General features: G+C 39.0%; 1 protein-coding gene across 2 annotated transcripts in view; it reads left to right on the forward strand.

The window, feature by feature from the left end:
* The window catches only part of LOC121377765 (transcription factor GATA-4-like), a 99,828-nt gene that overhangs the window by 71,337 nt on the left and 3,330 nt on the right, over nucleotides 1-25,161 (forward strand). For both annotated transcript variants that reach the window (XM_041505857.1, XM_041505856.1), the window contains exons 3-5: nucleotides 5,381-5,571; nucleotides 20,148-20,273; nucleotides 20,945-21,047. In XM_041505857.1, the coding sequence (XP_041361791.1) occupies nucleotides 5,381-5,571; nucleotides 20,148-20,273; nucleotides 20,945-21,047 (420 nt within the window). The remainder of the gene's footprint in view (nucleotides 1-5,380; nucleotides 5,572-20,147; nucleotides 20,274-20,944; nucleotides 21,048-25,161) is intronic.

Below are 25,161 nucleotides of genomic sequence, written 5' to 3' on the forward strand. Positions count from 1 at the left end.
TCACCACCTCCTCGCAAAAGAAAAAGAAAATAATTTGCGTATTGTATCGTTGTTTTACCATTTTGGGTTCTTCTGGTACTTGAGTTACTGGTGTGACTTGAATGAATGAATGAATGAATGAATGAATGTTTAACGACACCCCAGCGCGAAAAATACATCGGCTATTGGGTGGCAAACTATGGTAATGCAAACAAATATTGTGATGATCAACATCAATATAAAAATTCAAGATTTAAAAAAAACAGTGTAAAGAACTGTGCAAAAATACAAATATCACAGATAGATACTGACTTTTACTCAAAAGGTGCCCCAAAAGCTGTATTGGTCATTCTCAAAGAGAATGTTACACCCCTGCACCACGGTGAGGTTACAGCACACGCAGGAGGGGTGTCACTTGAAAGCATTCGAGTATATAGAAATCACATCCAAGAAAATCCAGTATTGTATTATAGTTTTACGGGGTTTACTTTGGTTCTGGGACCTAATTCACAAAGGGGACGGGGCGTAGCCCAGTGGTAAAGCGCTCGCTCGATGCGCGGTCTGGTATATCAAAGGCCGTGGTATGTACTACCCTGTCTGTGGGATGGTGCATATAAAAGATCCCTTGCTACTAATAAAAAAGAGTAGCCCATGAAGTGGCGACAGCGGGTTTCCTCTCTCAATATCTGTGTGGTCCTTGACCATATGTCTGACGCCATATAACCGTAAATAAAATGTGTTGAGTGCGTCGTTAAATAAAACATTCCTTTCTTTCTTTCCTAATTCACAAAGCTCTGTTAGGCTCTGCTAGACAACAAAGCGTCCTCTTTGCAAGTATTCTAGCATTGCACAGCGATATCGCAAAGTTGCGAGAGTTTAGTGAATTAGGCTCCAGGTCTTTGAATTAATGGTGTAACTTAAAACACATTCTCGAATTTGAAAACAAATAAAGCCCAAGCAAATTCAGTTATTTTAAAATTAAAACAAGATGGACACAGTCAACGTTTATATAGAGTTCACACACGCAGTTTACTGTAATCTAGATAATCACCATCTCAGCATACAGTTGTTGCGTAGTCAAGTCGCTTGACGCGTAGAAGAGGGTGGGGAGAAATTACGGCAACCTAACCTAGTAGAGGGCCCTGTTTTGTCTCGCCTAATGAAAGAAAGAAATAAATGTTTTATTTTACGAAGCACTCAACACATTTTATTTGCGGTTATATGGCGTCAGACATATGTTTAAGGACCACACAGATATTGAGAGAGGAAACCCGCTGTCGCCGCCACTTCATGGACTACTCTTTTCGATTAGCAGCAAGGGATATTTTATATGCACCACCCCACAGACAGGGTAGTACATACCACGGCCTTTGATATGCCAGTCGTGGTGTACTAGCTGTAACGAGAAATAGACCAATGGGCCCACCGACGGGGATCGATCCCAAGCCGACCGCGCATCAAGATAGCGCTTTACCACTGGGCTACGTCTCGCCCACCGCCTAATGAAAGGCAGTCGATAGGTGTATAAGTAAACGGGTTATTTGGATGCTCTTTTAACCCAGAATTCGGGCACTAATGTCTCAACCCACACTGTGAATATGCCATTCATTCACCCATTCGTATTTCCTATGTCATAATTGTGGACTTGTTGGCGGCAGCAGCAACATCTACATTCATTTCAACTTATTTTCGTGCTTATATCCAATTTAGGTTCAAGCACGCTGTCCTGGGCACATACTTCAGCTATCTGGGCTGTCTGTCCAGGATAGTGGGTTAGTGATTAGTTGTTAGTGGTTAGTGAGAGAGAAGAGGGTGTAGTGGTCTTACACCTTCCCACCTGAGTCGGCACAACTCGCTCTAGGTGGATGCCGTTACTGGGATAGGAACCCGGTACCCATCAGCCTTAAGTCCGATGGCTTAACCACTACACCACCGAGGCTGATTTGAACCAGTAATCATCAATTTATATTTCTTATGAAAAATCATATTCAGTCTGTGTGTGTGTGTGTGTGTGTGTATGTATGTGTGTGTGCGTGTGCGCGTGCAAACGTGTTCATAATTATACATGAATTAACATCAATTAGTTCTTATTTAGCCATTAGATTAGTATCATATATTCGTATGTGACTTATTGTTACATCTATTTGTTGTATGTTTTATCATTTATTTTTATCCAGTTCAGTCTGTGGACTGTTTACATGCAATATAGTTTTATCTTATCTTCATCGTATCACCATTATTCTAGAGCGACATAAAATTAACTAAACCAGCGAACGAAAACACACAAGACTGTTGACATTTTTCAATAAAAAAAAAATAATGCACCTGACATTTCGCTTAATCACACGACCTATACGTGTTATTTCCACGAAATGCGTAAATATGTCAGCCTGACATTTGAGGAATGGAACAGTTATCCGCTCGCTCGTACCTTTGGCATCGTTGGGCAATAATTTCTCCTGTAATTGGCGCAACATTCTCCTATTACGGTCCCGCCCTGCACCAGAGCGGTCAGTCACGCGAAAGCAGGGGGCCGCGGTCTAGCCTCGACCGTGACCACGGGCTGTGAGCGGTTCGTTGGCCTAATTAACGAGCCCCAAACCGATAACCTTCTCATTACGGTCGCCTCCGTAGCTCGGAATATTTTAATTGTCCAATTAGCGCAAGGTATCAGATGGAATGAGCATGCAGCTATTTAATTGCAGGTTGTTGTTGGTGTGTTGCAAAATCATGTAAACTACGGCAAATTATGATAGTTCACATGCTATTTATTCTGTAATAGTTTAATTTGTGTTGCAAAAACATGTAAACTACGGCAAATTATGATAGTTCAGATGCTATTCATTCTGTAATAGTTTAATTTGTGTTGCAAAAACATGTAAACTGCGGCAAATTATGATAGTCCAGATGCTATTTATACTTTAATAGTTTAATTTGTGTTGCAAAAACATGTAAACTACGGCAAATTATGATAGTTCAGATGCTATTTATTCTATAATAGTATAATTTGAGTTGAAAAACGTGTAAAATATGGGAAATTATGATAGTTCAGATGCTATTTATACTATAATAGTTAAATTTGTGTTGCAAAAACATGTAATATACGGGAAATGATAGTTCAGATATTTATACTATAATAGTTAAATAGTAAAATGCGCAAAAACTCGGTGTTGACAAGAAAACATAAACAAAAGGTTGCTCTGTATATCTGTAGATTTAACATAATTTTAATACAGATGGAGTTATCATACAGCTATTTAATTGCAGGTTGTTGGTGTGTTGCCAAACATGTGAAATACAGGAAGTTAAAATAGTTCCGATGATATTATATACTATAATTGTTAAATTGAAAAACTCTCTTACAAACTCAGTGTTGGTGAGAAAACATAAACAGAAGGTCGCTGCAAATATCTGTAGATTTGACATTATTTTAATACAGATGGAATGAGCATACAGCTATTTAATTGCATGGTTGTCGGTGTGTTGCACAAACATGTCAAATATTGGAAATTATGATACTTCAGATGATATTATATACTATAATTGTTAAATTGAAAAACTCTCTTAGAAACTCAGTGTTGGTGAGAAAACATAAACAAAAGCTCCCTGCCTATATTTGTATATTTGACATTATGTTTTACAAACAAAACTCGGATAGGGCCGAATTTACGAAGCCTGTTTTCTTTTTCTTTTTTTTTTTTTTCTTCTTCTTGTTTTTTTTTTTTTTTTTTATGTTGTTGTTTCAGACGCGGGTGTTCAAGCATTGTACAAACACGTAATTACACACGTGTAAGTCTAAAACAGGCTTTGTAAATTCGCCTCTAAGTTTAAATTTTAATTGTGTTATGACAAGAAAACATAAACGAAAGGTTCACAGTTCAGGAACATTTTTATAAACAATAAAGTTAAGAAAAGTAAGTATCTAAATACAAAACTTTACAAACCCCTAAAACCATTAATTTTACTAAGTCGTTTTTGTTTATTCCTTAAAATTACCGATATGGGGTCCACATGACTCGTAGAAATTGACTTAAAATGGAGAAAGATGAATTAACATTCGGTGCGTGTCACATGACCTCACACGTGCCAGATCAACAAGGCCAAAGAATTTAATTTTAATGATTTTTAGGACCTCTGTTGTTAGAATTTGTTTTCAATTATTATATTCGATCTGCAAAAGGTATGCTACATTTTTGTGCCTCTATTGTAGTGAATAGTATTCATAATCCATTCATAACAGTTGTAAATAATTTTGAGTATATAAATTTTGTTAATTTAGAATCAATTCATTAAAAAAAATTATATTTTACAAAATATGCGCAGGTATGGACATAATGCCTGTCAGTATTGACATCAAGTGTGAGCGATGTGTTGATAAAACGCGGACATTTTTCCTTTAAAACAATTGAATAAATTAAGTGTTCGGCAACTGTACCTAATTAAGAAACATATATTTTTTCATGTAGTTGTCTTAAAAATGGAAAATGATAAACTGCACATGCGCATTACGATACTTTTTGCAAACGCATGCGCCTGAACGCAGTTAGAAACGTCGCACTTTTTCCTGTTTACTGTAGGGTGTTTCACTTTTTTTTACTAGAATGGATTTGTTTTACATCCAAATTGTTGATTATTTTACGTTAAATGATTAAAATCTAATCTATTTAAGTAAACATTATTATGTATAGTATTGATGCAGTCATAACAAATTGGCAAAATAATTGCACGTGTATTAAAGTAAAACATTAAAAAAAAAAAAAAAAAAAAAATGTTTAAAAAACAAATTTGCACATGTAATTTTGACGGAGTCAATTAAATATGAGAGAAGTACAAATATGCGAGAAATTGATAAGATAAAATATTTAACCGTCCCGTGGATTTAAACATTCCACGCTGTACAGCGAGAACAAGCCGTGTCTTAGTGAAAGAGTACTTACTTACCTAAGGTGCTGGGGAGCGTAAGATCGATACTTGGTGGGTAGGTCCATAATTTTTTATGCAACCAGTTCTGCATGACTGGCACATTATATACCTATAAATATCAACGATTGTAAATATAAAACTAATAGGCGAATGGAAAAAGAAACACGTTTTGAAAAAGTTACAGTGTACGAAAGAAGTATGTTACTTATTTGATAGAGAGAGAGAGAGAGAGAGAGAGAGAGAGAGAGAGAGAGAGAGAGAGAGAGAGAGAGAGAGAGAGAGAGAGAGAGAGAGAGAGAGAGACAGAGACAGAGTGAGATAGAGAGAGAAAGAGACAACTAAACTCAATAATCAAGTTCAACTTGCTTAATAAATAAAACAAATGTTGGTTTATTAGTAGTTTTCTTTACGTACGCACGTGTTGCAAATATTCTGGTTATTTTTAGCTGAAAGGGAGACCACTCTCCCATTAATCCAGGCGAGTTTCCGTTTTCAGATGGACAGGACTATTTCGCTGACCTGGAGGGGAGAGAGTGTGTCAACTGTGGCGCTATTTCCACGCCTCTGTGGCGTAGAGACGGCACGGGACATTACCTCTGTAATGCCTGTGGACTCTACCATAAAATGAATGGAATCAACCGACCGCTCATCAAGCCGCAACGCCGCCTGGTGAGTATTTTTTTTTTTTTTATCAGATATGTCACATCATATAGGAACAGATAGGTTGTTTGTTGTGTAAGAAAAACACAAACAAGCAAAACCTCAAAACTTAAAAAAGAAAGAAAAAATAATAAAGAAAAAAGTAGAAAGTAAATGACTAATTCTGGATGGCTTCTCTTTGGTGATCAGTATACAGTGATAGCTGAATTTATTTACTGTGTAAGAAAAAAAAAAAAAAACCTAAAATAAAAATATGAAAGTAAATAGTTAATTGTGGACATCTTAGAACTCTTTTATGATCAGTATGCAATCAAGGAAGGAAGGAAGGACATGTTTTATTTAACGACGCACTCAACACATTTTATTAACGGTTATATGGCGTCGGACATATGGTTAAGGCCACACATATATTGAAAGAGAAAACCCGCTGTCGCCACTTCATGGGCTACTCCTTTCGATTGGCATCAAGGGATCTTTTATATGCACCACCCTACAGGCAGGATAGTAGGGCATACCACGGCCTTTGTTATACCAGTTGTGGAGCACTGGCTGGAGCGAGGAATAGCCCAATGTGTCCACCAAAGGGAATCGATCTTAGATCGATCGCGCATCAGGCGAGCGCTGTACCACTAAGCTACGCCCCGCAACCAGTATGCAATCAAGCGTGTCTCGCTTTATGTTGAAGGTTCATATGAAATATTTATAAAAATACCAAGACGCGGATTCCGGTGGTGACCGAAAGGACCCATCTTCTAATTTTTATTATTATATTGTCGGTGGGATGTGGATGAGGAGTCTTGCCAATGAACGCCACTGAACTACATCACGTTAATATATCACCCTCTATTACAAACCATAGATCCGCCGCTCATGTCTCTTGAATTCTTGTCTTGCACAAAGGTACGATTTTGATAATACGTCACTAGTGTCAGATTTAAGCGCGTTAGGCTCTAGTAGCGAAACTCAAATCCAAAGGAATAAAATACGTAGACCCAATATCAGTCATAACATCTAACGGATATCGGACTTTGATACGCGTCATGTGTTTTGAGATTTGATATGACAAATAATAGATTATTACGTGAGCCAGATCACTGATGGCAGCAAAGAACACTAGCAAAGGTAGTCAAACAATGCCGTTTCCTCGGGAGAAAAAGTAACATAAATTATCCAAATGGTCAAGTAATATAGATGATGCAAATTTACTGTAGATTCAACTTTTAAACATATCCTATACGCATAATATATCATCCAATATGATTCTGATTCTGTCTTCAATAACGTACTTAAGTCAATGTATGATACTTGAAACAAATACTTAAAGTATGTATGTAATTATCACACTTTGACTTCAGTACGTTTATGCACGACAAAAAAAGAAAGAAGTTTTGTTTTGTTTAACGACACCACTGGAGCACATTGATTTATTAATCATCGGCTATTGGATGTCAAACATATGATAATTTTGACACAGTCATAGAGAGGAAACCCGCTACATTGTTCCAGTATGCACCATCCCACAGACAGGATAGCACATACCACGGCCTTTGATATACCAGTCGTGGTGCACTGGCTGTGACGAGATTATGAATACGAAGTCTGGGTTAGAGTTATCTATATATTGTATCTTGTTTTATCCACATCAATCCCTTGTAAGGTTCCCAGTCTTGTTCTTGGAACTATTCCTAGCTGCATTTTGTATTGTCTCTTTGTAATTTAAACACATGTGCTATGTGTTAACATTTAAAAAGGGGGAAACAAGAAAAAGAAAGAGCACCCTTGGAATCTTGTAATTGACTCTGACAGACGTGGAATTGGCATTGTTTACCATCTCTTTAGACCGCTCGCGAGATCATTCAAATGATATCAGTCTACGTGATGACATGATGTATACACGTCAAAAACAGAAATGCGCTGTCAATTTTTTTTTCTCTCATAGCAACAAAATAGCTTTACTTTTAATCAAAATGGTATAAAATTCAGGAAGGACATTTGGTTTTTGCCTTTTGCTCTAAGAAAGGCTCTAGTTTGGATAAACAGTAAAAGGTTTTTGGATGCTAGGGGACTTTTATTTCTACGGAACTTTAAAAAAAATAAAACAGGGTCATTCAAGATGTGCGAATGTTATGCTTCGATCTGAAAAGAAATCACGAATTCAGGGACTAGCTATTTTATTTGTTTTTACATATCTGCAATTAGTTGTTATTGTAATTTTGAAGATGTTTCAAAATCTGATAAAAGTTTTAAACTCTCCGAAATTCGAGAGAGCTTTGCAATGAAATAACTATAATTGGTAACTAGCTCAAAACTAAATAAAATGAAATACAAAATAAATAAATAAATATATAAATAAAATAAATAAAAATAAATAAATAAATAATTATAATATCGGATAGAAACGTGCCATTAAATGCCGGTTATTCCAGCCTGGGCAGACTGGCAATAAAATAACTTCAACTAGAAATAAATTGTCTTACTAAAATTGAAATGCACGGTTTCTTTTTTGTTTGTCGAGTATACGTGGATATATTACACGATGGATCGTATTTCAAATCACGCATTCGTCTTGTAATGCTAGCAAGAACCTGAATGTTCTCAACTTAGTGCGAGTAAACTAAATAACAATGTTACGTTTTAAATGAAACTTATTATTGTAATATATTACTTTTTAATAGCACTGATATATTTTAAATAGAAGTTACAATCTTAATATAATATTATATTTAATATATATATTTCCGGGGGTTTTTTTCGACAGCTTTTGATCACATTAAAACACTTAAAGAATCGAAATTTGAGTAAAGTTTCTTTCTTATCCATGACACCAATAACACCAAGCCTAAAAACATAATTTCTATTAACGTATCGGATAATTGTCGTGTCCAGGGCCCCGTTCCACGAAGCAATCTTAGAGCTAAGATCACTTTAAGTGTATAACTACCTTAATGGTCTTAGCACTAAAACCGCTCTGTGGAACTGAACCCTGTAGATAATAATTTGACAATTTATAATTATCTTTTCATCAAATTCAAACCCTTAAGCAGGTACGGCGGAGCAGAGGAGGTGGGGGCTGGGGTTCTACCCCAATAATTCTGATTACAAAATATTATTGGTAGTAAGCCTTAAAGCAGAGGTGAAATTTTCTTGTAGAATGCAGAAAATTGCATTTCAGGACATCTAGTTTTCAAAACTTTACGGGGGAGCATACCCCCGAACTCTCTAATAACTTTGCTTTGCGCCCTCGATCTCAGTCAGTCCCCCCCCAATGTTTACTTGCTTCCACCGGTCTACTGTTTCTTACACCATAAAACCTGAAAATAATAATACAAAAATAAAATAAAATAAAATAAAATAAATAAATAAATTGTAAATAAAAAGAAGAAAGGAAGAAAAGAAAAGAAAAAGGTCTTTAACCAGTAATTCTGTACTGTATAATTTTCGGTCGTGTCTTGTAATATAGCATTATACTGATCACCAAAGAGAATAAAGCCAATATATCGCTATCAGATTCTAGTCTTTCACCGTAAGAATTTTGTGTTTACCCATCATTCACTGCTGCTCGCTGTCTTGTTGTGTGTGGTGCCACCTGTCATCAACACATGACGTCACATCCGGTCTCTACGCCACAGTGGAAATGGCGCCGCAGTTGACACACTTCTCCCCCACTGTCAGGTCAGCGACACCAACGACGTCATCAAGATCGACCTCAACACCAGGTGGCAGCACACACGTGGGTCAGAGGTCAATAGTGAAGTTCGAAATTCTTGTAGATTATATATGTTTGTGCTTTGTTCCTAAATGGTGGCATATCTGGTTTTTGTGTTACTGTAGGTGGCACCACACATAACATCCGGGTTATTTGTTGAATAATTTACTAAATGTACGAGTAGGTTTATTATTGTTTTTATAAAAATTATTATTAAATCATATATCATATCATATCATATCATATATCATATCATATCATATCATATCATATCATATCATATCATATCATATCATATCATATCATATCATATACCATACCACATCATATATCACATCACATCACATCATATACCATACCATACCATACCATACCATACCATACCATACCATATATCATATCATATAATTAAATCATATATCATGTCATGTCATGTCATGTCATGTCATATATCATATCATATCATATCATATCATGAATCAAATCATGAATCATATCATATATCATAGCATATCATATAGCATTGCATGTCATAGCACCTCATAACATACCACATATCATAGCATAGTATAACATAGTATACTGTCCTGTGTGGAGAAGTCAAACTCTACAACTACAATATCATGTCAAGAGTTACTTACCAAATTCTTGACATACAGTAGATGATTATTAAGAAGTAATGTTTTGTAATTTTTGAGTCTTGTTATTGGTTGCTGCACGGTGATGACCTGGTCGCCACAGCCATACCATCCAATAAAGCATACCGAACTTGACTGCTGTAAGTTAACCTGAAACTGACTGCTCTGAGACGCATACATGAACTGCACCCCCAAGTGCTGTAAATAAATTTTAATTGGAAAATACTTTTAAATGTAAACAAACCTGTTTTTTAGGATGTGCCAAAAAAAACACAAAAAACATCGTGTCCGTAATGCTAGGTTGTTACTACCAACTGCCAGCAGAACGTTGGCCAGTATTCTGCTGCCATGACTTCTACGACTGTCCACTTGCTAGTCTGAGCGCTGTTACAAATCGATTCGCATCGTATAACCCATTGTTAGTTGTTAATTTGAAATTACAACGCAACCGTTGAGTTGGCCAATTTTCTGATGGCAGTTGGTGGTCTGAACCTAGCATAACAATTGGGCGTCGTTTTGAGTTGTTTGAATCGGATACGACGGCCGTCGTAGAAGTCGTAAGAGCACTCAGACTCACAACTGGACAGTCGTAGAAGTCGTGAGAGCAGAAAGTTAGCTAACTATCTGCTGGCAGTTTGTAGTCGGAGCCAAGCATTAGATTTTATTTATCTTACAACTCGTTGTTTAAAAAACGTATCAACTCACTTTCGATCGCTAGATACGCTTTTTTAAACAACTCACTGTAAACTGTATTCAGCGGCTACTCCAGTAATATTCTGTGTGTGCTGAAAATCAACGAAATATTGTTATAATATCTGGTATCGAAAATATCAGGGCTTTCATAAGGATCGTTTGTAATGAAAGGCGCTTACATCTGTATGTAATATCGCTTTGTATTTATATTCGTCGTAATCTTTCGACTTCAGGCCACACAGTTTCGTTATATACTTGTGGATATTTCCAATACTTCGCTGATCCCATAAGTATCAGGATATACACAGTGTCACGACTTTAATAATATTTTGCCAACCTATGGGCTGAAGGGTTCAAGATAGCCGACATCAAAAGACATATATCACGGCGAAAATTCCCATAAAGGAGAGGCGCCACTTTAAACAGAGATAGGGTTGTGCGGAACAACCAGTCTATGGTTTGTTGTGGGAGTTGCGTGCCTTTGACACGGAACAGATGGCGCTCTAGTCGAGAGGTGGCCGTCGGAAGAGCATGCGGGCGCCATGTTTGTTTTTGTTTCAGTGGAAACAAATGTTGCGTTTGTTTTCGTAAAGTGTAGCCGAACTGACATACAGACGGGCTAAACATAGCGTAACAGTGGAACTGTTTTTTCTTATCTGTCACGAGCAACAGCCACAGTATTGTAAATTGTCCTCCACTACTAATTCGACGTCCAAATTTCGCTGGGGAAAGAGCGGAATGTTTTCGCACAAAAACACTTAGAAAAGGACAACTCGAGTTCTGCCAATTGTCATACATTCCCTTTCAATGTCCGGTTCGCACGAGAAAATTAAATACTGTAGTAGGCATGTATAGGAATAACAATTAAATGCTGAAGAAAAAAATGTTTTATTTAACGACGCACTCAACACTGTATTTGGCATAATTTGCGGTTATATGGCGTCAGACATATGGTTACGGACAACACAGATATGGAGAGAGGAACCCCACTGTCGCCACTTTATGGGCTACTCTTTTAGTTTTAAAATACAAATAATATCCTTCTTCTAGTTGAAGTTCAAATTGTTTAACGTGAACATTCAGTGCAAGCTGTTATAGCGCACGCCTGTCATGGGCGTTCGTTCTGACTACTTTTAGCTCTTCTGTCCAGGACAACATGTCGGTTTTGCTATATGGCCATTGAAGGAGCTATATCAAAGTTGCAGTTCCATATTTCGCTTTATTATATAACATTTAGTGAAATATCTTAAAATATCAGTGAAATAAAAGTGTTCTCAGTGACGATAACACATTTTAGAGTGGAAATCACTATTTCACTCTAAAATGTGTTATTGTCACTGTAGAAAGTGTTATCTTCACTGTAAGAAAGCCGGAACTATTTTGCTGCTGACATTTTAAAAATAAAGGTAAATTGCCAAATGTTATATAATAAATAGAAAAATTCATGTTTTTGTTTTGTCAAATATGATTTATACCTCATCTCGTGAACTTTGCAATCATATTACACTCGTCGCGCTACCTCGACTTGTGAGATATGATTGCAAATTTCACGAGATGAGATATAAATCATATTTGACAAAGAACATGAAATATCCTCTATATATTTGCATTTATTTCTGATACATATCTACTCAATTATAATCGATCCCACACAATCTTTGCATAATTAATTTGGAAATGACGTAATTGTAATGCGCTAGCATTGCGTATTAACAGAGTCGGGTACAGTACAACTAGCTTACTGTCTTATCAATTCGTATGAAATCGGAAAATTCACAAAATCTGTCAAACTTGACTGTCTGTCGATAGCTAAAAAAGGGTCGTCAGCATTATGAAATGCTAACCTCCACCGAATAAGCCATATTCGGTCGGCTATCCTCTAAAGATTCGCCAACAAAAACTCTTCTTTTTTTCATCAATTATATTAAATTATTTGGTTATGATTTGTCATGGGCATATAATTGAAGGTATACTGTTTATATTTCAAAAGCAAAATGAAATATATTTTTCGGAAATCTGCTGTTATTTAACTTTATGGTACATGTAGCATTACTAACCCTGGAGTTTAGGAATAATATAACTCCATTTTTAAAGGGACAGTCCCTAGTTTTTAAACACTAAGGCATATTTTTTACTATTAGAGCCGTTTATGATCACTGAAATCAAACATTACTTACATTTTATTGTTAAAGATCCATTTCAATAGAACCAAAGTGTTTCTGGTCATCCTGTTGTTTTTAATATCACAAAATGCATTTTTTCTTATTTATAAAAATGCACGTGCGTCTGAGAAGTAGCGGTTTATTGATTCGAGTTCTAAAGTTATTTTTTAAGGATATTTTCCGGTTTTAACGTCACAGACTCTTCTTTCACTCTGTTGTAACTTTAACCAAATGTGTTACAGGTTTGTAAATTAACTAAACTTAGTGTCCATTTTTACGAGTTGAAACTAGGGTCTGCGCCTTTAATGGATTGTACAGTTAGACGTTGATATGGCGAACAACGCATTTGAACGTGACCAAGGCTACACAAAGAATGCGAGAGAAATGAAAGAATGGTGTTCCCCATGAATTAAAAAACAATCCAAGAACTCTGCGGATTTAAATGCCTCGTGTACCATAAACAGATTCAATGTTAAAAGTAATATTAAAGGGCATGTTCTCATTTTGCTGCCACTAGAATAATTAAATGTTTCTAACAGATTCTTTCTAACAACTAAAATTGCACGCTGAATACATTTGTTATCAGTGTCTGTATATTCCATGTGTTTGTAGTCATCCTAATGTTGGTAAGTGGCCAAACGGATTTTTGTCTTCCAACAAATTTGCTCGTATAAAAAAATATACATTAGGAAAGGTAATTAAGTTTGACCGATAGTCCGTCCCATGGGGAACGCCTTTTTTTTTTTTTTTTTTTACTACAAGTTATTTATTTCTGAGCCGATTGTTTTCTAAATAGAACACACACATAGTATCATTTTGTTATTTTCAAAACACTTTTACTTTTCTTCTTAAGACAAACAAAACTGAAATTATTTTCAACCCCCCCCCCCCAAACATTTTTATTGGAGGATGTGACGGGCTGGGCTCTAGTACAGCCACTACAATGATCAGAGGGGTAGGGTAAGTAGCTGATTAACCACAAACGTTCTAACATGCCCATCCTGGGCATAACCTCTGACTTCGCTGGTGACTAGGGGCCCAGTGGTAAAGCACTCGCTCGATGCGCGGTCGGTCTGGGATCGATCCCCGTCGGTGGACCCATTAGGGCTATTTCTCGTTCCAGCCAGTGCACCACGACTTGCATAGCAAAAGCCATGGTATGTACTACCCTGCCTGTGGGATGGTGGATATGAAATATCCATTGCTGCTAATTGAAAAGAGTAGCTCATAAAGTGGCGACAGCGGGTTTCCTCTCTCTTTCTCTGTAGTCCTTAACCATAACCATAACCTGACGGAATATAACCGTAAATAAAATGTGTTGAGTGTGTCGTTAAATAAAACATTTCCTTCCTTCCTTCCTTCGTCAGTGACTAAGTCCGGAACAGAAGGGTGGATGATAAGAAACACATTTGATATACAGCCACTGTTATTCTAAACAAGAAACTATATATAATATTAGTCATGGTGTGTGCTGTCCAGTTTGTTGGAAAACGCATATAAAAGCCCCTTACTGCTAATGGAAAGCCTGTCTTGGACAGAACTGTCTGGCGAAGTCAGAGGTTGTGACCACCCCAGGCGTGCTTGAACATGTTTTTGATGGAAGAACGTCAACAGGTTCCTATACAATACCTAATGGAACATGTAGCGGGTTTCCTCTGAAGACTACGTGTCAGAATGATCATGTTTCACATCCATTGGTCTATGATTAAGAAATCAATTTGCTCTAGTGGTGTCGTTAAACATATGCAACATTTTAATATTTCATTAAAGGGTGTATACTACCAAATCAAATCCCATAGACGACAATAGTAACATATGTGGCTAAAACTCCTACCTGCAACGTATCAACCGACATAAACGCCACGGATATAAATACTACCACCCCTTACATTTAAAGTGAATCAGAAAAAAATGGGCGTCAAGCTGCTCGTTTCTGAGATAACGGGTAGCGTCTATGACTACCCTAGTTTCGCACAAAATTCGAGTACTTTTTTTTACAGGTACCCCATACATGTTTCAAGCACAAGGCTACTTGACACATTGGTACTAGATGAAATAAAATTGCACTTTTTTTTTTACCCAGATGAAACTATTATTTTTTACAACCAACACACTCACATTTATAACCAATCACAGGACTTGTGGTGTTCACTTCTCTATCAAAAGTTCGGTGCACCTCGAACTTTGACCCAGTCGGAAGTTATTTGGTTTAGTACTACCTAAAACGTCTGTCTTAGTCGGCGTCATTTCAACTTTTCTGAGCTATTTGAGCTACCTGTACATGACCTTGCTTTAATTGTTAGTGGTTAGTGAGAGATACGAGGGTGTAGTGGTCTTACACATAACCATTGAATCGTTAAAACTCGCTCTGGGTGGGAGCCGGTACCGGGCTGTGAACTCAGTACCTACCAGCCTTATGTCCGATGGCTTAACCACGAAACCACCGGGGCCGGTGCTAGTTGTTAGTGAGAGAAAAGAGGGTGTAGTGGTCTTACACCTACCCATTGAGTCGTTAAAAACTCGCTCACCAACGAGGCCGGTGTTAGTTGTTAGTGGTCAGTGAGAGAGAAGATGGTGTAGTGGTCTTACACCTACCCATTGAATCGTTAAAAACTCGCTCTGAGTGGTAGCCGGTACCAGGCTACGAACCCAGTACCTACCAGCCTTACGTCCAATGGCTTAACCACGACACCACCAAGCCAGGTGCTTTAGTATTAAACTTATCAGTTTTGTATGTACAGGTTTTATAAAGTGCTAACAGGTGCTGCTTGTGATCAGAGAATATTTTAATGTTAAAGTAGCGTGCTCAAGATATCCAAGACAGCCGGTGGAAAACAATATATGTCAATCAAAACTTCATTCGGTTGTAACCCCGCCCCTTACTCCACCCAATATTGATTTGCGGTTATCAGTGTTGGTTTTTACAAATACTACCCGAGGACTAAGCGATTTAAACTCACCGGCGTCGTGGTTAAGCCATCGGACATAAGGCTGGTAGGTACTGGGTTCGTAGCCCAGTACCGGCTCCTACCCAGAGCGAGTTTTAACGACTCATTGGGTAGGTGTAAGGCCACTACACCCTCGTCTCTCTCACTAACCACTAACAACTAACCCACTGCCCTGGACAGACAGCCCAGATAGCTGAGATGTGTGCCCAGGACAGCGTGCTTGAACCTTAATTGGATATAAGCACGGAAATAAGTTAAAATGAAATTATTTAAACTCTGTGATACGGATTATGTTTTGATCGTTTTCGTGAGATACCCTAAGAAGATATTTCTGAATTGGGTTGACATTTACAATGTGACCTTAAAAACTGTCAGAATTAAGGAATAATGTTCTTTGTTTCGCTCTTATGTATACATCCACCATTGATGTATTTATATATTATCTTGATTTGAAAAAGAAAAGTTTTGTTTACATAACTAGAGCAAATTGATTTATTAATTATCAAACATTTGATAGTTCTGACATATAGCTTTAGAGAAAACCCGCTACGTATTTCCATTAGCAGCAAGGGATCTTTTATATGCACTTTTCTACAGACATGATATCACATACCTCCGCTTTTGATATAACATGCTGTCGAGGGGCAATGGTTGAAAAAACAAAACAAACCCAAACATCAGCATCAACGTCATCATCACCCACCACTACCACCATCATACTCATCACCCACCACCACTACCACTACCACCACCACCACCACCACCACCATCATCATCATCATTTCCATCACCTACGTCATCATAATCACAACCACATCATCACCACTACCATCATCATCATAATTTCCATCACCTTCGTCATCATAACCATCACCACCACCAACAACAACCTATCATCACCACTACCACCATCATCACCATCACCACCATCATCATCACCACCACCACCATTATCACCACCACTATAATAATTATCATCATCATCACCATAATCATCAACATCATCATCACCATTACCACCACCACCACCATCATTATCAACATCAACATCATCTTAAGCAACATCTCAAGCATCGTCTTAATAATGACCGTCTGAATTATCATCATATGACCATAACCATCAGTCATCACTACGATGAGTTTGATTTTAGTTCTTCTGATAAGACAGACATATGGGTAGGGACGGCTCAAGTCTTTAAAGCCGCACACCCTAGTTCCATCCAGCGAAAATAAATTATAATTTGGTTAATCTACAAACCTGTAACACACTTAGATCACGTTTTTATCAAATGGAGTGAAAAAGCAGGTTTTATATCGATAAATACCATGGGAATCCCCATGTCCCAATTGCTTGAAATAATTTTGAAAGTTTGTATTCTGATGTCACCGGTAGATGTCGCTCGAAGCACAATAATGCCTACGTCACGACAAATTTCACAGACTTGGGGTGCGTTCGTTTCACCTCTCCTAGACATGTTCCAACTGTTCTGTCCTGGTTGTATCCCCTCTCCAGATATCGTAGGTTTTGTATTGAGATACTTACTTGTCTGAACTTTATTGTTACTGAAAATGTTCATGAACTGTGAAGAAAAATCTCACAAATGAACAACAACAAATCGGAGGTTGATTGCGCGAACCGTGCACGAGAAAACAAACCGAACCAAAACGATAACGGTCACGTGGTATACCAACGTCTGTGACATTGAAATGGAAATATCCCATCTAAAAATAGATTAGACCTTGTCTGCTCAACGGTTTTTTTCTCAAACGTGCGTCCGTTTTTCAGAAATATGAAAAATGCATTTTGTGGTATTACAAACACCAGGATTACCAGGATTACCAAAAAAACCCACTTCAGGTGAATGGAAATGTATATTCTAAATAATAAAAGGTAAGTAAAGTGCAATTTTATTTGTAAAAAAATAGGTTTAATAGCGAAAAACAACGCCGTGATGGTTAACAACTAGCCGTAACTAGGGTGTGTCCCTTTAATAGCAATGGACTTTGAAAACATGCTTCTATCGTGACGTGGGCTACACTAAACCGAGACACAATCGCAGTACACTGAATAACAAAAGGAACGCCACTATTTTGGTAGTTTTCTTTAATTTTATTTTAAAATTATATTCAGTTTGAATCCAAATTTATCAATGTCGTGACTTGTGTGAACATTTTGGGCCCATTTTTGACAGTCTGTTTACCGAATTAATTTATCATGACCAAATGTTTATTAAAGGCGCAGACCCTAGTTTTAAGCCGTAGAAAATGGACACTAAGTTTAGTTAATTTACAAACCTGTAACTCATTTAGATACAGTTACAATAGAGTGAAACATGAGTCTGTGACGTTAAAACCGGGAAATATCCTTAAAAATAGAACTAGAACTCTAATCAATAAACCGCTACTTCTCAGACGCACGTGCGTTTTTAAAAATAATAAGATGCCCAGAAACACTTCGGTTGTACGGAAATGGATAACCTAAAGAATACAATATATGTACTGTTTGATTTCAGTGATCATAAACGGCTCTAATAGTGAAAACAAAAATGCTATATTGTTTAAAAACTAGGGTCTGTCCCTTTAAACTATTCGCGTTTCTTTTGTGGACCAGTATATGATAATAACATGTGGTACGAAATGCGTTGACAAACTACACATTTTTTTTTTTTTTTTTTTTTTTTTTTTTTTTTTTTTTTTTTTTTAAACGCCACAAACATTTAACACAGAGACAAAGACATTTTTTGTATTTTTGGATATTACAAACATGGATGATGATGAGATGAATGGTGAAGCCGCAGTATTTCCATTTCTGTATGGGACAACTTGACAGGTCCATGCTCCACGCTTGCTGTCAGTTGAGCTATCTCGGTATCACCCGAGCCCGGGGTACACGGAACCTGCAGTGCATGCCGGGTAATCATCCCCCATTTGGGTGAAACTCGGTGTATGTGACCTTATACCTACCCATTGAGCCTAGCGGTGCACCCACTCTGGGTTGGAGCCGGTACTGGCATGAAAAATCCCCCATTGCCTTAGGTGGGATACGAACCCAGTACCTACCAGCCAGAAGTCCAATGGCATAACCACTACACCACCGAGGCCGGTAACTAAAAAAACGTTAGTTTACTATAGTAATTTCAGTTACCTTTTGTTTAATTTCGTAGATATCACCGTGTGTTTTGTTCATGAAGTGGTGGTGGAGGATGTAACCATGGCGTGTCTCCATAACATCACTTGGACTCAGTCTTGTACACAGAATTATTCACGTATTGAATTAGTCACGTAGGTCAGTGATGAAGTGGGTCTGTGACGAAGTGGGTTAGTCACATGGGTTAATAAAGAAAGAAAGAAATGTTTTATTTAACGACGCACTCAACACATTTTATTTACGGTTATATGACGTCAGACATATGGTTAAGGACCGTACAGATTTTGAGAGGAAACCCGCTGTCGCCACTACATTGGCTACTCTTTCCGATTAGCAACAAGGGATCTTTTATTTGCGCTTCCCACAGGCAGGATAGCACAAACCATGGCCTTTGTTGAACCAGTTATGGATCACTGGTCGGTGCAAGTGGTTTACACCTACCCATTGAACCTTGCGGAGCACTCTCTCAGGGTTTGGAACCGGTATCTGGCTTTAAAATCCCATGCCTCAACTGGGATGCCAACCTACCAGCCTGTAGACCGATGGCCTAACCACGACGCCACCGAGGCCGGTCATGGGTTAATAACGTCACAGGTCTGTCGGGACAATTGTCTACGGTGTATCAAGGGCCAATGTGGACGTGGGTTAGTGGCCTATAAAGTAAATCACCGGTCAGTGCCGAAGTCCTTTCCTGTCCTGGAGGGATGAGCCGGCCGAGGCCGGCACCTGCGCCCATGACAGGCGTGCGCTACAGTGGCTTGCTCTGAATGTGCACGTAAAGCCCTTTGACCGGACCAGTGCCGAAGTACCGCCTCGGTGGTTTCGTGGTTAAGCCATCGGACATAAGGCTGGTAGGTACTGGGTTCACAGCCCGGTACAGGATTCCACCCACAGCGCATTTTAAGGACTGTACACGCTCTTCTTTCTAACTAACTACTAACCTATTGTCCCAGATAGCTGAGGTGTGTGTGCCCATGACATCGTGCTTGAACAGGCTCCCACCTAGAGCGAGGGTTAACGGCTCAACGTGTAGGTGTAAGGCCACTACGCCAACTTCTCTCTCACTAACAAGTAACCCACTGCCTTTGGCAGACAGCCCAGATAGCTGAGGTGTGTGCCAGGACAGTGTGCGCAAACCTTATTTAGATATAAGCACGAACATAAGTTGAAGTAAATATTGGTGTCACTGTTCTGTAACGGCAGTGGTGTAGAAAATATATCACCAGTCATTGTCGAAGTGGGTTAGTCACGCAATGAACAGCGCACGTGTGTAAATCTCGTCTTTTTCAGTCTGCTTCGAGACGGGTTGGCCTGTCCTGTGCTAACTGCCACACAAGTACAACGACACTATGGAGGCGTAACAACGAGGGGGAACCAGTGTGTAACGCCTGTGGTCTTTATTATAAACTACATGGAGTAAGTGGACATTCTCTTTCACTTTCTTCTGTCTGTCTGTCTGTCTGTCTGTCTCTCTCTCTCTCTCTCTCTCTCTCTCTCTCTCTCTCTCTCTCTCTCTCTCTCTCTCTCTCTCTCTCTCTCTCTCTCTCTCTCTCTCTCTCTCTCTCTCTCTCTCTCTCTTTCTTTGTCTCTCTGTATTTCTCCACTATCTATGTTGTTGTCTGTATGTGTTTGTTTCAAATTATGGTTGAAGGTAATGTATGTTGTTACACCCATTTAAAACAAAATGCACCTTTTTTGTTAAACTACTAGAACTAAGACATGCAAAATAAGGTCTGACAAACATCCAAATAATTCTCTTAATGAATAAAAACAATATTATTGAAATATAAGCAGCATCATTGTTTGTCTCTTTTCGAAGTAATCGAGATTATTCAGGGGCGTAGCGTGGTCTGAACCTAGTGGGGGGGGGGGGGAGGTCGAATATGAATCTAGCGGAACTTTTTGTTTACATTTTTTACTGGACATCTATTTGAATGAGCTAATATTGCACTGTAAAAAATGCTTTAGCCTCAGCGGGGAGGTTCTTTCGTCCCCCCCCCCCCCAACCCCATCCTACATCCCTGATTATTTGAACCCAGTGCAGAAATGTCCTCTAGACCTGTTGTGATGACGTCATTATGTTTCAGGTGAACCGGCCTCTGGCGATGAAGAAGGACGGAATTCAGACGAGGAAGAGAAAACCGAAAAGTCTTTCCAAGAGCAAAACACTGGTTAAGAGTGAACCACAAGGTACTGGTCTATTCCACTATTATTGTTTTGTTAGGACGCTTGCTGTAGATCGTAAGATCGGTCCCCGTCGGTGGACTTGATGATTTCATAATTCTAACTAATGTCCCGCGACAACTGGTATATCAAAAGGTGTGGTAGGTGATTTTCTTTCTGTATGAAAATGTGTAACTATTAAAGATTTCTTTTTTTAATTAACAAGTCGAAACCAAGCCACACACTTGGTGCTTAAAGGGTTTCTGCCATTGTAAGATGTATCCGACATACAAAGCTTTTTCAATTACGAAAATTACATATTAAATAATTATATATTTAAATACATTTTCATGTAAATAATATGAATGTCTACTGACTGAGAGTGTTTCTAGTTGTTCTAGTTGTTTGTCGTAGCCTAAAGTAGGATTTTATCTTCCAATAAAGAATTATTATTTTTTATTTAACGACGCTCTCAAACACATTTTATTTACGGTTATATGGCGTCAGACATATGGTTAAGGACCACACAGATATTGGGAGAGGAAACCCGCTGTCGCTACTTCATGGGCTACTCTTTTCGATTGGCAGCAACGGATCTTTTATATGCACCATCTCACAGACCACGGCACATACCACGGCCTTTGATTTAACAGTCGTGGTGCACTGGCTGTAACGAGAAATAGCTCAATGGGCCCACTGACGGGGATCGATCCCAAACCGACCGCGCATCAAGCGAGCGCTTTACCACTGGGCTACGTCCCGCCCTTTTACCTTCCAATAATTTCGTAAGTAAGAACCCCCCTCCCCCCCCCCCCCCCCCCCCCCCCCCACACACACACAAGGAAGTAAAGTCGATTAACATACACTGATATTCTCAGGCGCATGTGCAGGAATTTTAGCGGGGGGAGAGGATGAGGGGCGGGGCTCTAAACTGTGACAATCTCGAATTTTATAAGGGGTCGAGACATTATTCCCCGAAAAATAAATTGGGAAAGAAAACGAAATGTGCTTGAAGAGGTGGGGATGGGGGTGGAGATGGGAGAGAGGTTCGAACTCCAAAACCCACCCGCTTGTTTTTGGTCGTAAAAAAAACCCACTCTACTTCTTAGAAACAGCTAACAGTGGTAGCAAACTCGGGACAGTGCCTTTAAAAAAAGCAACAACTGAGATGTTGTTGAAACAGTCTTCTTTCCCGAACACAGCTCTTTGTATATTCGTGAGAAACTTCACAAAGTATATTCCACTCGACAGATTCTCATGTTGAGATTCCACCGGGTCACACCAAGGGTCTAATTTCTCAAAAAAATTACCTGGGAATTGACCCCCGTGTGTGTGGCTCTCGTTCGTTTAATTCCAATTAATTCCCAGCAAAACGCTAAATTAGTCTTCTGAGCGCTCATCCTGCGTGAACTTCCGAGCCCCCGTCAGGCCTAGACTTGCCTCAGGGCAATAGAGAGTTTAGGATTTCCCTACGAGAGCTTCCGCGTAAGGCGCCTCATGCGTGTGACGTGTATCTAGGTCAGGGAAATCCCTTTGCACGGGAGTCTGGTTCACGTTTTTGAGGATGACTTTTTTTTCTCATACCCCGATAAACGTAAAAGAAATAACAGACAATCCTTAATTGAACATCAGTAATGTGAGATTGAATGTCAGTAATGTGAGATTGAATGTCAATAATGAGAGATTGGATGTCAGTAATGTGAGACTGAACGTCAGTAATGTTCAATCCACTAATGTGAGATTGAACGTCAGTAATGTGAGACTGAATGTCAGTGATGTGAGATTGAATGTCAGTAATATGAGATTGAATGTCAGTAATGTGAGGTTGAATGTCAATAATGTGAGATTGAATGTCAGTAATGTGAGATTGAATGTCAGAGATACGAGATTGAATATCAGTAATAAGAGATTGAATGTCAGTAATGTATTTTAAAAAAGTGACGGGAGGGAGGAGTGTTCGACCCCCGAAACCAACCCCCTGGACACGCACCTGGTGGTTACGTTAAACACAACAAACCTTTTTGAAAACGATTTTTATGATCCCTTGTTTGTTTATCTAATTTTTTTTGACCGCCCGATATAATCTAGCGACCAGATTTAATGAGTATAATTTTCTTTATTAATTATATTAATTAGAGATGCGCATCAAAATTTTAAAGGCCCACTATTTAATTTTTGTCCCAGAGCAAGTCACTGGCTATGCAGAGACAGGACCCGTGACGGACATGCTCGAAACTCTAGTGGTATATGAGCATGTACAAATTATTCGCACTCGCAACCTTATTTGTTTCATCAATATATATATATATATATATATATATATATATATATATATACACATATATACTCGATTAATTTTAACGTGGACAATCTAACTGCTAGTAAAACTGCATGTTGCCGTAACATTATCTCTCAATGGACGGTTTGTTGTGCTCTAGTGGTGTTGTTAAACAAAACAAACTTCTTTTTTAACTTATTATGAAGTTATATGATCAACAGTTTTTTCCCTCAGTATATATTCTCGATTAGTTTGTAACGTGAGCAGTCTAGATGCTAGTAAAACTCCATGTTGACGTAACATTATCTCTCAATGGACGGTTTGCTGTTATATTTTTTTATCAGTATATAAGAAGGAAATAAATGGGGTTTTTTAACGACGCACTCAACGCATTTTATTTACGGTTATATTGCGTCAGACATATGGTTAAGGACCACACAGATATTGAGAGAGGAAACCTGCCGTCGCCACTTCATGGGCTATTCTTTTCGGACTGGCAGCAAGGGATCTTTTATATGCACCATCCCACAGTCAGGATAGTACATACCACTGCCTTTGCCACACCATTTGTGGCTGGCTGGCTGGCTGGAACGAGAAATAGCCCAATGGGTCCACCGAAGGGGATCGATCCTAGACCGACCGTGCATCAAGCGAACGCTTTACCACTGGGCTACGTCTCGCCCCACGGTTATATGGCGTCAGACATATGGTTAAGGACCACAGATATTGAGAGAGGAAACCTGCTGTCGCCAGTTCATGGTCTATTCTTTTCGGACTGGCAGCAAGGGATCTTTTATATGCACCATCCCACAGTCAGGATAGTACATACCACTGCCTTTGCCACACCATTTGTGGCTGGCTGGCTGGCTGGAACGAGAAATAGCCCAATGGGTCCACTGACGGGGATCGATCCTAGACCACTGGGCTACGTCCCACCCCTTCTGACTATATATTCTGAATTAGTTTTAACGTGGGCAGTCTAGTTGCTAGTAAAACTGCATGTTGCCGTAACATTATCTCTCAATGCACGGTGTTTATTCCTCTCGCCATAATAAAGTCAATTGACGGTGCCGAAGAAGGCGCATCTTGTATGTATTTTGGCGAGGTCACGTGGGGTGCGCGTGGGGTGCGCGAGGGGTGCGCGAGAGCACGAGCAACGGGCCGTCTTGGCGTCTGTGTCGAGGTCACTGGGTGTTCGCTTGTTCGCTCGTGTCAGTTGAGTCTCATTAGCCCAGTAGGAGAAGGGCTGGGGGTAGGGGGTCAGGGTTGAACGTTTCTAGGAATGTCTGAGGTACATTTTTTTAATTTAATATTTTTTTTATTAAGTATGAGGAATATATTTTTTGACACAGACTACATTTGTTTACAGGGTTTAAAAGTTGATGTTGTGTCAGATCTGCGTTTGGTTTAGTCGTCTGGGGGCAGACAAAAGACCGGCTTATGCGGGAAGTCGTGCGAAACTGGCTTCCACAAACAAATCTGTTTTAACGTGTCCCTTCCAGTTTTATGGCATCTTTCGTCACCGCGGGCCCGGGGATCTGGTGGGAAAAATATTATGTGGTAATTTAAATAAACATTTATGGTGTCCTCGTATGAAGTATGAGTTTAATTAGTGTTAATAGGTGGTAAAAGGGTGTGAGAACAGGGATGACATCCATGGGCGTAGGCTGGGAGGGGGGGGGGGGAGGGTTCGGGGGTTCGGATGACCCCCCTACCCCGCTGAAGCAAATGGTCCGCTTTCAGAACTAAAACATACAGGTTTATACATATGGAGTTTCTGGTGGTGCAAAAACAAAATAGAAAAAGGGGCCACTTGGTTCATATTCGACCCCCCCCCCCCCAGGTGCAGATGACGCTACGCCC

Source organism: Gigantopelta aegis, chromosome 7 (assembly GCF_016097555.1).
Source record: "Gigantopelta aegis isolate Gae_Host chromosome 7, Gae_host_genome, whole genome shotgun sequence".
In the NCBI taxonomy this organism is placed as follows: Eukaryota; Metazoa; Mollusca; class Gastropoda; order Neomphalida; family Peltospiridae; genus Gigantopelta; species Gigantopelta aegis.